This window comes from Theobroma cacao, chromosome 6 (genome assembly GCF_000208745.1).
Source record: "Theobroma cacao cultivar B97-61/B2 chromosome 6, Criollo_cocoa_genome_V2, whole genome shotgun sequence".
NCBI classification, from domain to species: Eukaryota; Viridiplantae; Streptophyta; class Magnoliopsida; order Malvales; family Malvaceae; genus Theobroma; species Theobroma cacao.
The window spans coordinates 22228637-22243054 of record NC_030855.1 but is presented as its reverse complement, the minus strand read 5'-3'; the positions used below and the strand labels follow the sequence as shown (position 1 = coordinate 22243054).

At 35.8% G+C, this 14418-nt stretch overlaps 2 protein-coding genes and 1 pseudogene across 2 annotated transcripts; all 3 read left to right on the top strand.

Annotated features, from left to right (window-relative positions):
• LOC18596550 (probable purine permease 10) lies at positions 244 to 3669 on the top strand. Its single transcript, XM_018123984.1, has 2 exons — positions 244 to 624; positions 2409 to 3669. The coding sequence occupies exons 1-2, from the start codon at positions 588 to 590 to the stop codon at positions 3476 to 3478; spliced, it is 1107 nt and encodes a 368-aa protein (XP_017979473.1). The 5' UTR covers positions 244 to 587; the 3' UTR covers positions 3479 to 3669.
• Positions 5853 to 8530, top strand: LOC18596549 (probable purine permease 10). The gene is made up of 2 exons (XM_018122712.1): positions 5853 to 6012; positions 6913 to 8530. Exons 1-2 carry the CDS (start codon positions 5976 to 5978, stop codon positions 8019 to 8021), a joined length of 1146 nt encoding a protein of 381 aa, XP_017978201.1. The 5' UTR covers positions 5853 to 5975; the 3' UTR covers positions 8022 to 8530.
• Positions 11663 to 12808, top strand: LOC18596548 (annotated as a pseudogene).

Sequence of the window (14418 nt, the reverse complement as noted above, 5' to 3'; positions counted from 1 at the left end):
AATGGATTTTCGTACTTTCTGATGCATAGACATGATAAAAGTGGCCTTGATGCTTAGATGCACAGATTTCTTAATTACATATCGAGAAATAATCCAATGAACAGATAAAGTTCGTGGGATTCACGTACTTGATGGCATGGAACGATTCTTGCAAAGGAAAGCGGTGTCTCATTCCAAATACCTTCTCAGTTTCGTACAAGCACTGAATGATGTAGCAGTCATTAAAATGCTAAAAGCCAAAGAGTCTGCTAAGAGAAAAAGGACAAAACGAGTCGAGTTAAATTGATGTTTTTCTTTACTGTAGTTTCTGTGTTTAGATAGAACTATAAAATCAACACCTACCAGAACGGTGTAGATACAGAGGTTCTCAGCTGTTGAATGGTGGGGAAAGAAAAATGCATGAAATTGGACCCAGGGAGAGCTAGGACTCGGAGTCGACTTCCCCCCTTGCACTGAGTGCGGCAGCAGTTTGCCAGACCATTTCATGCTGCACAGCCAATAAAGCCACGTGCTTCGATTTACTATAAGTCTTGACTACTTTTTCTTTTTCTCTTCCACGGCCTTTTTTTGAACTCAGAAACTTTGACATGGGGGAAGCTCCGGAAGTGCAACTCGAGATCATGGGTAAGCCACCTCTCTTCATATCCAAAAGGACCTTATCAAGATATATAGCGTGAAACAAACCAATGATGATTTTTTTTCTTCTTCTATTTTAGATTGTTAAACCATGTTCTATGATTGGAAAGATTTGATATACTTGTTATTGACAATTAAGAGGTGAAATTGAAGCAAACCCCTGAACTCTGAAGTCAGTGCAGCTTCAGATTAGAATGGTCCTCAATTTCTCCGAGAAGTGTTTGTTTATTTAGTGGATATTGCTTTTCCTTATGTTCTCCTATGGTAATTATTGATCTATATGAATTGATGATCATCATGCTTAGAAACATGCATTTATTGAACTACAAATCATTTGTATTTTCCGAATATTTCTGCTCCAAACTTGAAAATTCTAGCTGCAGGAAACTAACTCCCTGGAGTAATACCATGTCACAGTCCTGCTCCGAAATCGACAGTTCTCTCCTATTTAGAAGCCTACAAAACCAACTTTTCCCTTTTCCCTCAAGTCCTTCTGTACTTAAAACTTTTTTTCTGAAAGTTCATATAAATAGTAAACCAGAGGAAGCAACCGTTCATCTCTGGGAAAGGTATAAAGAGGATTAAAACCTGTTAAATCTCAGATTTTGAGACTAACAGAGGTAATTCAATTCTATCCCTACACAAAAAGATCTATACACAAGTCCTAGATTCCAGCATCCTTAAAAACAGATAGACGTGACTGAACATGGGCATTTCACAATCAAAATCAGGCCTGAGCACAGCCAAATCCAGCATTCTCCCTACTCGGAAAATGCCACAAGCAGAAAACAATCCCAAGAGAAAGATCCCAGATAAGCAACTTACCCCCTAGTCTCGCCTATCTCAACTCGAGCACTTTTCATGGCCGTGCTAGTCATGAAACTTGATGGACCTTTTAGGATCTATATACATACCTCTAGCAATCAAGAATAACAGAAGACAAAGTGTTTTGCTCCCTCAGCTCCCATGCACAGAATCATGAACATCATCTCATGATCTCATCCCCGTATCTGGACCTTTCATAGTTGAGTTGGTTTTTTAGGTTAATCTACTCAAAGATACTCAGCAAGTCAACCTGACGCTGCAGCTCTTCTTTGGCTAAGCTGTCTGCTTATTGATTTTTTTCCCTAAAAACATGATTAATCTCCCATTCTCTAACTCCCTCTTTGAGCCTCTCAAAGTGCAAGATCCACTTCCTCATCCTCCTTGGGGCTTCCGTTGGATCGTTGATTCATTTCACCGCATTTTTGGAGTCTGATTCGATAACCAATGCATGTGTTTGGGCCCACTTGGATGCTGAAAAAATCAGGAGAGCCTCTCTAGTTGCTCCAATCTCCGCTGGGCCGGCATCACCAACTCCGGTGGCCTTTGGGAAGATGCCTTGACCAGTCCATTATCATCTCTCAGAACTCCCCGATTCCCGCTTCACTGGGACAGCCTTGAGCAGAACCATCAATATTAAATTTCAGGTGGCCTGAGCGTGAAGCACTCCATTCTACGACACCCCTATTTCCCTTCACGTTAGTCAACACTTTGTCTATTTCCCTTCTTGTTAGTCAACAGTTTCCCAAAATGTGGATTCCTATATGTTTCCAACACCATTCCATATTCTTGGGGCCATTTAGCTTCGTAGCAACCCACAACTTGTTTAGTTCATACACTTGGTTCCCATCCCAAGCAGTCAGGAAGTAATTTATAGTGTGAACTCTTATCATATAGTAAGCCCTATTAGCTGCAGGAAACTATTAATTTAGCATGTATTTCTTTACCAGGTCAGGAACACACAGATGCAAATTCGGTTGAGCAGACTAATTATGGCAGCAGCCAGTCATCAACAATCACTCGACATAGAAGCTATAAGTGGTGGCTCCAAATGGCAATTTATACAATCTTTTCCCTCGCCGGCCAGTCAGTGGCTACACTTCTTGGAAAACTGTACTATGACAAAGGAGGAAACAGCAAGTGGATGGCAACCTTTGTTCAACCGGCCGGCTTTCCGGTTCTCATTCCCATCTATTTACTTTCATCAGCATACAAAACTTCGAAAGAAGACAGTACTAGAAACATAAAGTCACCGCCTTTGTTAGTCCTTGCAGCTATGTATGCTGCACTCGGAATACTCCTGGCAGCAGATTGCCTATTGTATTCACTTGGGCTTTTATACCTCCCTGTCTCCACTTACTCCCTCATCTGTGCTTCCCAGTTAGCCTTCAATGCCTTATTTTCCTTCTTCCTCAATTCCCAAAAGTTCACTCCTCTCATAATTAACTCCCTAGTTCTTCTCACTATCTCTTCCACCCTTCTTGTGTTCCAAAACGACTCCTCAGGATCCACATCCGTCTCTAAACGAAAGTATGCAATTGGATTTGTATGTACCGTTGCCGCTTCCGCTGGGTACGGACTAATGCTTTCACTAACACAACTCTGTTTCCAGAAAGTTCTGAAGAAGCAAACGTTCAAGATTGTCTTAGACATGATAATCTACCAGTCAGCGGTTGCAACTCTCATAATCCTCGTGGGACTTTTTGCTAGCGGGGAGTGGAAAGGTTTAGATAGAGAAATGAAAGCGTTTGAACTAGGCAAAGTTTCGTACGTGATGGTTTTAGTTTGGACTGCTATAACATGGCAAGTTTTCGCGATCGGTGCGGTGGGGTTGATCTTCGAAGTCTCTGCACTATTCTCGAACGTCATCAGCACTCTAGGGCTACCCATCGTCCCAGTCTTGGCAGTGATATTTTTCCACGAAACAATGACTGGAATTAAGGCGATTGCCATGGTGTTGGCTATATGGGGCTTTGTTTCCTACGTTTACCAGCACTATCTCGATGACCGCAAGTCTTAGACCGGAAAAGTTTAATGTCAACAACAAAGTAGTTACACAGCAAGAGTTCATGCATTCCTACATAGCTAGTTCCAACGAGAGGAAAATTTACATTTTCATAGAATTTCCTGCTCAAATACTCCTCCATTAAATCATGTATAATCAACTACAAAAGCTCTTTTCTAATGTATTATATGTTCTTTTGTTTTTCATTGTTGGGTTCTCTCTTTAATTTAGCTTGTTATATTTTGCTAGGATATAGCCTTCGGAATACGTAACAATCAAGACCTATTCCCTTGAATAGAACCCATTAAGAAGTAGTAGGTAGCATTATTTGTTCTTTTGCACGACTTTTTGTGCACTTCCAGCTTGGGTGCCACTCCTCATTAAAAGCCAAAACGAAATAACATAAAGACCAGTCACAGGGGCTTCGCTATGATCAACATCACACCATCAACTTGGCCGGGCCAAAAATAAGAGGACCACAACCATCAACAGCTTTCAATTATTAATGAATAATTCTAGAACATCAACATTAACTGTAGTTCTTCACCCCTCACGATATATTCTAATTTTTTTTTCTCAACCAATCATAAAAATTTTACTAATAATCATTTAAAGATGTACATAGAAGGCAGAAGAGTGCGTCCAAAGTGCCATTCACTCGTAAATAATCATATTCTAACTATATTAACATGACATTGTTGATTATTTTCGTTGCTGTTTGGTTTTGCGTTTGATGTGCAAAGCTTCTCCGGTCTCCCGTGGCTGCAGAAAGATATAATATTGTTACGAAATCAAAGCACCTTGGGGGCCACTGTCCTTGTCCAATTATTATAAACTACTCCTCAATTAATTACGTGGTAGGTTTGTTGATGAAAGCTTCGTTTTGTCATTAGAAACACTACTGCTCCTTAAAGAAAACTTTAATAACACAAGATTCAATTGTTCACCCTTACATCAAGAGTCAAAAGAAGACGTCCATTTCTTGAAAGGGTAGTTTTAAATTTCTAATTCGACTTATGCTAGCTTGGTCTAATTAATAACACACACAAAAGAACAAATTAAAGGATAAATTCCAATCCTCTCCGACGACTGATTGGCTTTTTCTTTTATTTTTTCCTGATTTAAAAGGACCGATCAACTTGACATTGTTTATTAACAGCAATGAAAAGAACATAAATTATAATAAACAATATTGTTATTAGTGCATATAAAACAGCATTATCCCAATTTTCTCATGTGCCTAAGGTGGCCAGCCCTTCCCCTATTAAATAATAAGGTCAGGTAATCATTGCAATAGATTAATGACCCACTTTGTAGGATAATGAAGCACAATTAGTTTTATACACACTCTCACTGTATGAATAAAATAATTAGTAGTATCTCAGAAAATAAATTCTCGAACCTGCCCTTGCCAAATCTACCAACTGCAATTTGTTCCTATGGAGTACATATGGGCTTTCGGTTTTAGATTTAAAAAATTCATTAAAAATCAAGACATGTACACAGAGGCGGACTCAAAGTTTTTTTTAAGTGGTATCATTAAGATGATACACAGAAATTTTTTTCTTCAATCCAAGATCTACTAAAAGAGTATTTAGATCAAATTCAACACAATTTTGCTTAGAAGAATATTGTTGAGTATTATCATTAGTAGAATTTTATTATTGCTTGAGATCTGAATATTGTGAGACAATTTTCTTTTTCTTTTAAAATATCTTTCTATGACTTATTTATCTAAAATTATAAAACTTGTTAAAAATTATTACTCATTAGCATAAATTAAAATATTGAAATTAAATAAAATATAATCTTACCTAGCAAATGTAAATTATCAGGTTCAGTAACTAACAATATGATAATTTTTTATTCATTGATCAGAACTAAATATAAGTATCCACAAACCACATAAAGTTAAATATAAAAATTAAATAATCAAGTAATATATGTATAAAATAAATAAAAAAATCATAATTTCAAAATATTATTTGACATATAATACTATTTTCTATTAGTTAAATTGTAATTATGAACTCAAATTAATACATAAATTATAAAAAGAAATTTTTTTGTCTTTCTTTGTAGTATGTAAATATTAATACATAAGTTACTTTTTTAATAAATCACTTTTACTTGGAGTATTTGACCTCACTTTTTATAAAATTGTAAAAAAAAAATAATAATGAAACTACCTTAAATCCTAAATAAATAATATAAAATTAAAACATTTTCAGAAATGTCGGCCCATGGATATACATTGTATTTGGCAAGGACAATGATTTGATTTTCCTAGCTAGCTCCCAATGGTCAATATATTGTCGGTAATGGGACATGTACATGCATGGACTAATTAATGGCATCATTTATCCCCAGACATAAGTTCATTTTTTTCCTTTTCACCCCTTTGATTGCAATATCTCTTCTGCTGTATTATTTTTTGCCTCATTGTTCTGGATAATAATCCTGATTTCTTCTTCCAAAAATTCGAAAAAAAAAAAAAAGCCTTTGGCTAGAAATGGCAGAAGCTCAGCGATTACAACTACCCATCATATGTAAGCCACCTTAATTTCCCCGTTTTCTTATTGAAAGATCATTTGATAGGTGTAAGTATGGTAGTAGTACTATGTTTTTCTGCACTTTTTCTTCTCAAAGTTAACAGTACCCCCAAGAAAAAAGTGCCATCTGATCAGTGTTCATATGATATTTCAGTTGCAGAAGTTTAGTTTCTTATGTATAAGTACTTTCAACGTATACTATGTGAATCATCTCTGAAGTTGGCTTTCTTTTAGTTAGAGAGAGAGAGAGAGAGAGAGAATAAAAATTTCCCATTAGAGGGATTGTTTATGGAGCTGATATATGCTTCCAACTATACTGACACGTCTTAGGAAAGTAATGATTATATTTTTGTATATTCCTGCTGAAGTAAGCGCGCGCCCGCACACGCACGCACACCTAGAGGTCGTAGTTTTAAGTTAAGGTTGATTTATATTCAAGTCATTTTTGTTCTGACTACGATTCATGTTATCGTCGACAGAATATTTTCTACTGAGATAGTAATTAAGTTAAATCTAGAACTACCTTGGAAGTTGGAACATGTCTCTCCTCTAAAAGAACTCCAAGTTTGCTTCTATCCATGGATTTTATCATTAATCCAATCAACCAGGTTGACTAAAAGAATCTGGAGTTGGCTAGGCTTAAACTCTATGTTTTAGCAAACCTAATTATTAGAACCACCAACATATGAAAGAAAATGAATTTGCCAATGCCATCAAATGCTTACCGTAACTTCAAATATCTGCAATATCAGACAAAAACGTAAACAAAATTATAAGCATGAATGCAGAGTGCAATATTTTCTTGGAAGAAAATGAGAAGAAAAAGAAGCTATTTTGAACATTACATGTTTTTGTTATGTTGCTAAGAGAAGTAAATAATTGTTTGATATATGCCAGCTGATGAAGAAGAAGCTAAAGAAGAAAATCCAGCCGTAAATGTAAATGCCACCAACCGAGAAATAACCGTGTCCCGATCTGGCAAGTACAAGCGGTGGCTCCGGGTAGTTCTCTATACAATCTTTCTCCTCTGCGGCCAGTCAGTAGCTACACTGCTGGGAAGACTTTACTATGAAAAAGGTGGAAATAGCAAGTGGCTGGCAGCACTTGTTCAACTTGCAGGTTTCCCAATTCTCCTTCCTTTCTATTGCATGCCTACACGCAAAATGTTCAACGATCTCAATGCAAGTCTTACAGAAACGAAACAACCATCGTTCTTTAAGCTAGTTTTGGTGTATGTATCAATTGGCCTACTTATAGCTGGAAATTGCTTTCTATATTCAGTTGGCATGCAATACCTTCCTGTATCTACAATTACCCTCATTTCCGCATCTCAGCTGGCCTTCAATGCTTTCTTTTCCTATTTCCTTAATTCGCAAAAGTTCACTCCTTTCATGATCAATTCTCTAGTTCTTCTCACCATTTCCTCAGTTCTCCTTGTGTTTCAAGACAACTCTGCAAGGCTTGCTGGAGTTTCTCACGGACAGTATGCGGCTGGGTTCATATGCACCATTTTTGGAACTGCAGGTACTGGACTGTTTCTTGCTTTACAGCAGCTTGCCTTTCGAAAGGTTGTGAAGAGGCAGACATTTACTGATGTCATGGATATGATAATCTTTCCATCACTCATTGCATCAAGCGCCATATTAGTGGGTTTTTTGGCTAGCGGAGATTGGAAAGGGTTGAATAGAGAAATGAAGGAATATGAATTGGGGAACTTTTCTTATGTCATGATTTTGCTTTGGACTGCTATATGTTGGGCTGTTTTAGCCATTGGTGCTGTGGGATTAGTGTTTGAGGTGTCTGCCCTCTTCTACAATGCCATAAGTGTATTTGGTTTGCCTATTGTTCCAATAATTGCCGTCTTTGTTTTCCACGACAAAATGGACGGTATAAAGGTAATCTCTATGGTGCTGGCTATTTGGGGCTTCATTTCCTATGTCTATCAGCACTATCTTGATGACTACAAGTCCAAGACAGAAAAAGGGAAAACCAGTGGAAATTTGTGAAGCTTGCTCAACTAGAAGAGGGTAATCCAAACATTCAGCCGCCCTGCAGGGTACAGAACATAGAGTCTAGCTTAATAGCTTTTATGAATGAATGAATGAATGAAAAGACCGATCCTGTTCCCTTATTTCAAGTTTCTACTATCATGTTTCCAATATTAGCCTGTGAAATGGTTGAGGATTACTATCAAATTAGGCTATTCGCTGGAAGATGTGTTGATTGATGATTGTGATGGGCATCGAAGCTAGGCTTATGATCTCCAGCTGTTAGGAAGCTTGGTACACATTGCAAATGTACGATCATTAAGGTGACTTGGACATGCATGCATCACCTTCACCTTTGTAGAAGAGAAGCTAGCTAAGAGACCACTTGTATTTGTCATAGCCCTGCTGAGTACCCCCGAATTGTATAAATGTATGCTTATATTTAGTTCATTTGATACAAGGGAAATTGCCGGTTCCTTTGAACTGGACTTTAGCAAGTGACAAGCATATAACCATTACTATCTAGAAGTAAAATCAGCAAATTAATCCTTTATGCAGAGAAAAAAAAAAAAAGAAGATTCCCATATACGTATTGTCTTCTTTAGGCTGAAACATACAGTATTCAGCTCCCATTCTTATGTTTTTTCTATCAGGAAATAGTTTATGAAGATTCTGTATTAATGATTGCAAAAACAGATAACACATACATTCATTTATTTTTGAAGTACAGGAATTTGTAAGTTCATCTACAATAAGTTAACATTTTTTTTAAAAAAATATAGTAAAAAATATTTTCAAATTTTACGTAAGTCGAACAATTTTTAAAACACACTTCTCAAGTTGACCAAAATTTTACTTTTAAAATATTAATTAAAATAAAGATAAGATTTGATATCACTCCAAATTGAATTTAAATTTGTGCTTGAGTGTGTGGTGTATAATCGAATTTAAATCAAACAAATTGAACTAGTCAAATATTAAGATTTGCTGATCTTCCCAAAAGATTTTAAGTTTAAATCAATAAATTTCTTCCAATAAAATATATTAAGAATTTTTTTTAATATAGAAAAGTCGTAACAATACTTTTCAAAGTGTTATTAGAGTCTCTAATTGTTAAAAATCTATGAAAATAAAGAATCTTTCTCAAGGCGAGAACAAACCCATAATAGCTTCCACCTAATGGATGATGAAGGTGATAACCAATATATATTATTACATTATTCATCCTATTTTACGTTTTAATCAAATATATTTGTTTGCTAAGCCATGATTGCATTAAAAAAGCTCAAGCTTTAAAACAAGCCATGATTGCTAAGCCATGAGGCTTAACATATTAGTAAGCATAGCAAACAACAATTTAACACCGAGCCACCTCTTTGCTTCAGCAAACATTAAGCTGAGCAGGTGGAAAATCAGCACTTTCCTATAAACATGTTTTCTTTATCCACTCCCCATTTTGTCCAGTAGTCTTAAGTAATTATTAAGGCGGAACTAAGGGAGTGGCGTGTGGTGATTGTCGTTTTATCATTTAATTTTTAATTTTTTTATTATATATATATAACTTAATATATATAATATTATTATTTTTATAATTATCTTTGGTTACTTCTCATGTAAAATTTTAAAATCATCATATATTAACCTCTCCAAAAATATTTATGAAACATTCAATTTGTCAAAACAGTCTTTATAATTTCTATGACCTATTTAGAGAATTTAAAATTCTTGTAATTGTTCTCATGAAACTGAATTCAATAATAATAATAATAATAATAAATCTACCTAACCAAAATGATTCGCAACATTCAAATCATAAGTACGAATAAAACCAAAAAAATGACGGGATATATTTTGATGAAAAATAATATATTTTAATTATATATGTATATTTTGTTTGAGATAATGAAAGTTCTACTAATTGTCACTTACTTAAAAGTTGCATCTCCGTATTCATCAATAAAAAATACTTATGTTAAACAGACAAATTTAGTACCCTTTCATACTCATTAGCATATGATTAATTATGAGGAATATGCTTATCTAATTTCTTTTGTTTTTTTTCTGAGAAAATGATTATTAAATTCAATTCGCCGGCCGACTAAAATACAAAACTTGAAACTGCAACATTGTCCTTCTTGTCAGGATTATTTGCAAAGAGTGTGAGTAGGTTTTGTATACACTGCTAGGTGATGCATTACGTGTTTGATTGCTTGGAAAAGAAAATTTTAATCCTTAAGGGAATCTTGTTTACCGATAATTCAAGAATTAAAAAGAGAAAAACACGTCATTTGCTATACAAAAAAGGCTTCAATTCTCTCAAATATTTTTTGCCCGGAAAAGGCTGAACAGCTTGGAATTATTACTATAACGATGATGTCATAAAAAAATAAAAACAGATTGGTACATAAAACAATATTATCATAATACCACCCACTCCTAATATTTTTTTTCCGACCAATAATAATATTTAAATTATACAAAAAAATTGGGTTATTTGAAAAAAAAAAAAAAAAGTTTCTGTCCTGATACCGTAAAGGAAGAAATGCTGTATATGAACATAATTATGTGCTTAAAATCTTATAACTTAGCATAATTGAACGGACTAAAATGAAAAGAAATAATAATTTGCGAGAATAATTAAAAAGTTAATTAGTAGGATACTAAGTTACGTAACCTGTCCTTTTTTTTTAGCCGTACGTATCCTTCAATATAAAAATGAGTTCTTAAGAAAATTTGATGATGTCAAACTCATATTGAATTTTCCCCCAGATTGGCCTCAAAAACTTATTTAAAAAAAAGCTTTTATGATGTCATTAAAACACATTTATACGTCATCCAAGAGACTAAATATTTCGAGTTCTTAATTATAAAAAGTCTACCTTGGATTATCTCTTTATTTCGATATGTTAGATAAGTGATAAAGATGGCATAGGTTCAAGTTAGAATAGTTGTACTTCTCTTTTATTTTTCTTTTAATAAAAGGAAAAACTAAGGTGCATGCAACAAGAAAGCGTAGCAGTTGGTCTAAGGGCGAAGGGCACAAGTACCAGCAATGTGATTAGGCAGAGCTAGACTACTATTTAAATACATGTGCCTGATTTTATTTCTGACTGCAAATCCTTCGCTGATCTTTGTATCCTGGGCTTGATAGCTAGACATGGCAGAAATTCATCAGATACAACTCGATATCACAGGTAAGGTGGTTTTCTAGAATGCTTACTGAAACATTCTCTTAGAAGCATGACAGAAAGTCAATAACATGTTTCTCTGCTCTTTTCTTTCCCAAGAAAAATGTGCAACTGACTGAGATGTATAATTGCAGACATTGAGTGAATATATTACGACTAAGATTTGTAGTTTTCCTTTACCAAATATTGTCCTACTGCAATAGTAAGATTAAATCTTCAGCTACCTTGAAACATGTCTTCTTCCAAACAACTCCAAGTTTGTTTCTGTATATATGGAATTTATCATTCATATGATCAGATGGCACCCTATACATTTGTTTTGTAGAATTGTTCATATTTTATGCTTTTGACAAAATCCTATGGAGTTTAGAAGCATTATTAGCGGGGGTATGGTTTCGAGGGGAAAGGGAAAAGGAAGGAAAAAGAAGCAATTTGTAAACAGCATGTGTCTGTTATTCATTGAACTAAACAATGGTTTTACATTTGCCAGATCAAGAAGCTAAAGAAAATCCAACCGAGCAAACAAATGCTACCAACCACATAAGAAGATCTCCATCTAGGAACTACAAAAGGTGGCTCCTGATAGTTGTCTATACAATCTTTCTCCTCTGCGGCCAGTCGGTAGCTCTAGTTCTCGGAAGACTTTACTTTGAGAAAGGTGGAAGCAGCAAATGGATGGCGACACTTGCCCAACTTGGAGGTTTCCCCATTCTGCTCCCGTGCTACTGCTTTCTTCTACGCAAGACTCGCACTGCAGATAACATTATCGACCCAAATCCACCATCCTTCCTGAAGTTGGGAATATTGGTCTATGTACCCCTCGGGCTACTTTCAGCTGGAAGCTGCTATCTTTATTCAGTCGGCTTACAGTACCTTCCTGTCTCTACAGTTACTCTCATTACAGCATCCCAGTTGGCCTTTAATGCTTTCTTCTCTTATTTCCTGAATTCACAAAAGTTCACTCCATTCATCATCAATTCTCTAGTTCTCCTTACTAGTTCATCTGTTCTCTTGGTAGTAAATAATAACTCTGAAAAGCCTGCTGGAGTCTCTAAAGGAGAGTATGCAGCCGGGTTCATATGCAGCATTTGTGGAGCTGCAATTTACGGTTTGTTGCTTGCGTCAGACCAGCTCGCTTATTGAAAGGTACTAAAGAGGCAAACATTTAAAGTTGTCCTCGATATTATAGTATATCAATCAATGGTTGCGTCATCCGCGATAGTGTTGGGATTATTTGCTAGCGGGGATTGGAAGGGATTGAAGAGAGATATGGAGGAATATGCACTGGGGAAGGTTTCCTATGTCATGACTTTGCTTTGGACTGCTATGGGTTGGCAGGTTTTTGCTATTGGTACTGTAGGATTAATTTTTGAGGTGTCTTCCCTTTACAGCATTTCCATAAGGACAGTTGGTTTGCCTATTGTTCCAGTAATTGCTGTCTTCATTTTCCATGATAAAATGGACGGAATAAAGGGAATGTCCATGGTGCTGGCTATCTGGGGCTTCATTTCCTATGTTTATCAGCACTATCTGGACCACCGAAAGCTGAAGATTGAAAACAGAATAGGCAGTGACATTTCTGAAGATCTCTCTCCTGGAGAGGGTAATCAAGCTTAAGACCAGCTTTCTACCAATAAGTTTCTTCTAGTTGCCAGTTTATTAAAGGTTATAGCTCGGAAGACAAATTCGTATCAAATTAATTTATCCTTGATCGGTTCATCAATGATTGTGATGGAGATCGGAGCTTAGACTTACAATTCCCAGCTGTTAGAAAGCTTGAATGCTTGATTCACAATATTGCAGAGGGGCTTACAGCAATTGCATCTGCCATAGCCTTCAAGCAGAATATGTACTAAAGTGTCATGCTTCATTTCTTTTTAAGAAGCGTCGCCTGTTACCTGATTCATACCACTTTCCAAATGTGTAAAAAAAAGCATAAAATCCTTTGTGGATAATTACTCTCTCTTTCATATTCCTTTCAACTTCCACTTAGCAAGTTACCGGTGAGGTAATGATCTACTTTGTGTAATAATCTTTTCTTTTCTTTTTGAATGGTCAAGATTCTCTCTTCCTGGATGCTAACAGAAAAGGAAGTTTTCAAAGCCATGCATAAATCTGTTACAACACATTCTTTAGTCATATATATATATGCTCGAATGCTCTACTAAAAGAACATGGAATTGATAAAGGTAGAGCAGTTCAAGGGAAAAGAGGATGCATGGAAAAGGGAAAATGAGAAGCATGATTAACATGACTGGCCGGTAAATAGTCTAGGAATAGAATGAAATTTTGGGTTTTCCTCAGATTCTCTTCCCGTAACAAAATGAATCACTATGGCCAAATCTTACAATATATATATATATCATGTATGGATGAAAAAGTTGGTTGGTGGATTAGTGATAGGAATAAAAGAGGTGAAACCTGATGTTAGAATATAATCTAACCAATTAATCTAGACAAAGGAAGATCACGCCATAACTGATGAATGAGCGAAGCCGAAGCATGTGCAGTTGGTAGAATCTTTATCTTCGTCTTATGACCGATAATAAGTTAATAATGCTAATAGTAGAAACTTAGTAAACAAGAAAATGTTCGCGTCCTCTTTCCTCAGATTATCATAGTAATATGCATGTCAACTAGCTAAGCTGACAAGAGGGACCTCACCTGGGGGCAATTTCTTGTTTTACTTTTTGTTTTTTGAAAAGGAATTCCTCACTGCCTGGAGCAGATTATTAATGAAAACCATTTTATTGGTTGAAAAGAAATTTTTTTTTTTTTGTTCAAAACCCAATTAATGGGATGCCAGCATCGAATTGGGAACCAATGCCTTCGGGCGTGTTGGCTTGCCAAAAGATAATGAGATACTGTTCTGTTCTCTACTCACATTCTTCGGCTTTGCATGGACGGTGTACATACAAGGGATCGTGCCAAAGAAATTACGACTTTACGTCTTTACCCAAAGGAATTTTACTGTAACAAATTGGATTAAGGCCCAATGGGTTGATTCTTCATTCACGTTCAAGAAGTTTCGTTGTCATTTGAGTACGAGTCTATAACATCTCTTCTGCTGTCCTTTTTCTTGTGACTTGATCTTCGAAGAACTTCTTTGTCTTTGACATGGGAGAAAATGCGCAACTGCAACACTCAATGATCACAGGTTAGCCAGCTTTATAAATATTTGGGGAGATGATCGGTTAAAAGAATTAATAGAACCAATTTCTATTTTT

Excerpts from the sequence above, each read along its gene's own strand:
- LOC18596549 (XM_018122712.1), top strand. The coding sequence starts at position 5,976 with ATGGCAGAAGCTCAGCGATTACAACTACCCATCATAT. Across the intron at positions 6,013-6,912 it reads ATTACAACTACCCATCATAT|CTGATGAAGAAGAAGCTAAA; the intron begins GTAAGCCACCTT and ends GATATATGCCAG.
- LOC18596550 (XM_018123984.1), top strand. The coding sequence starts at position 588 with ATGGGGGAAGCTCCGGAAGTGCAACTCGAGATCATGG. Across the intron at positions 625-2,408 it reads AGTGCAACTCGAGATCATGG|GTCAGGAACACACAGATGCA; the intron begins GTAAGCCACCTC and ends TTTCTTTACCAG.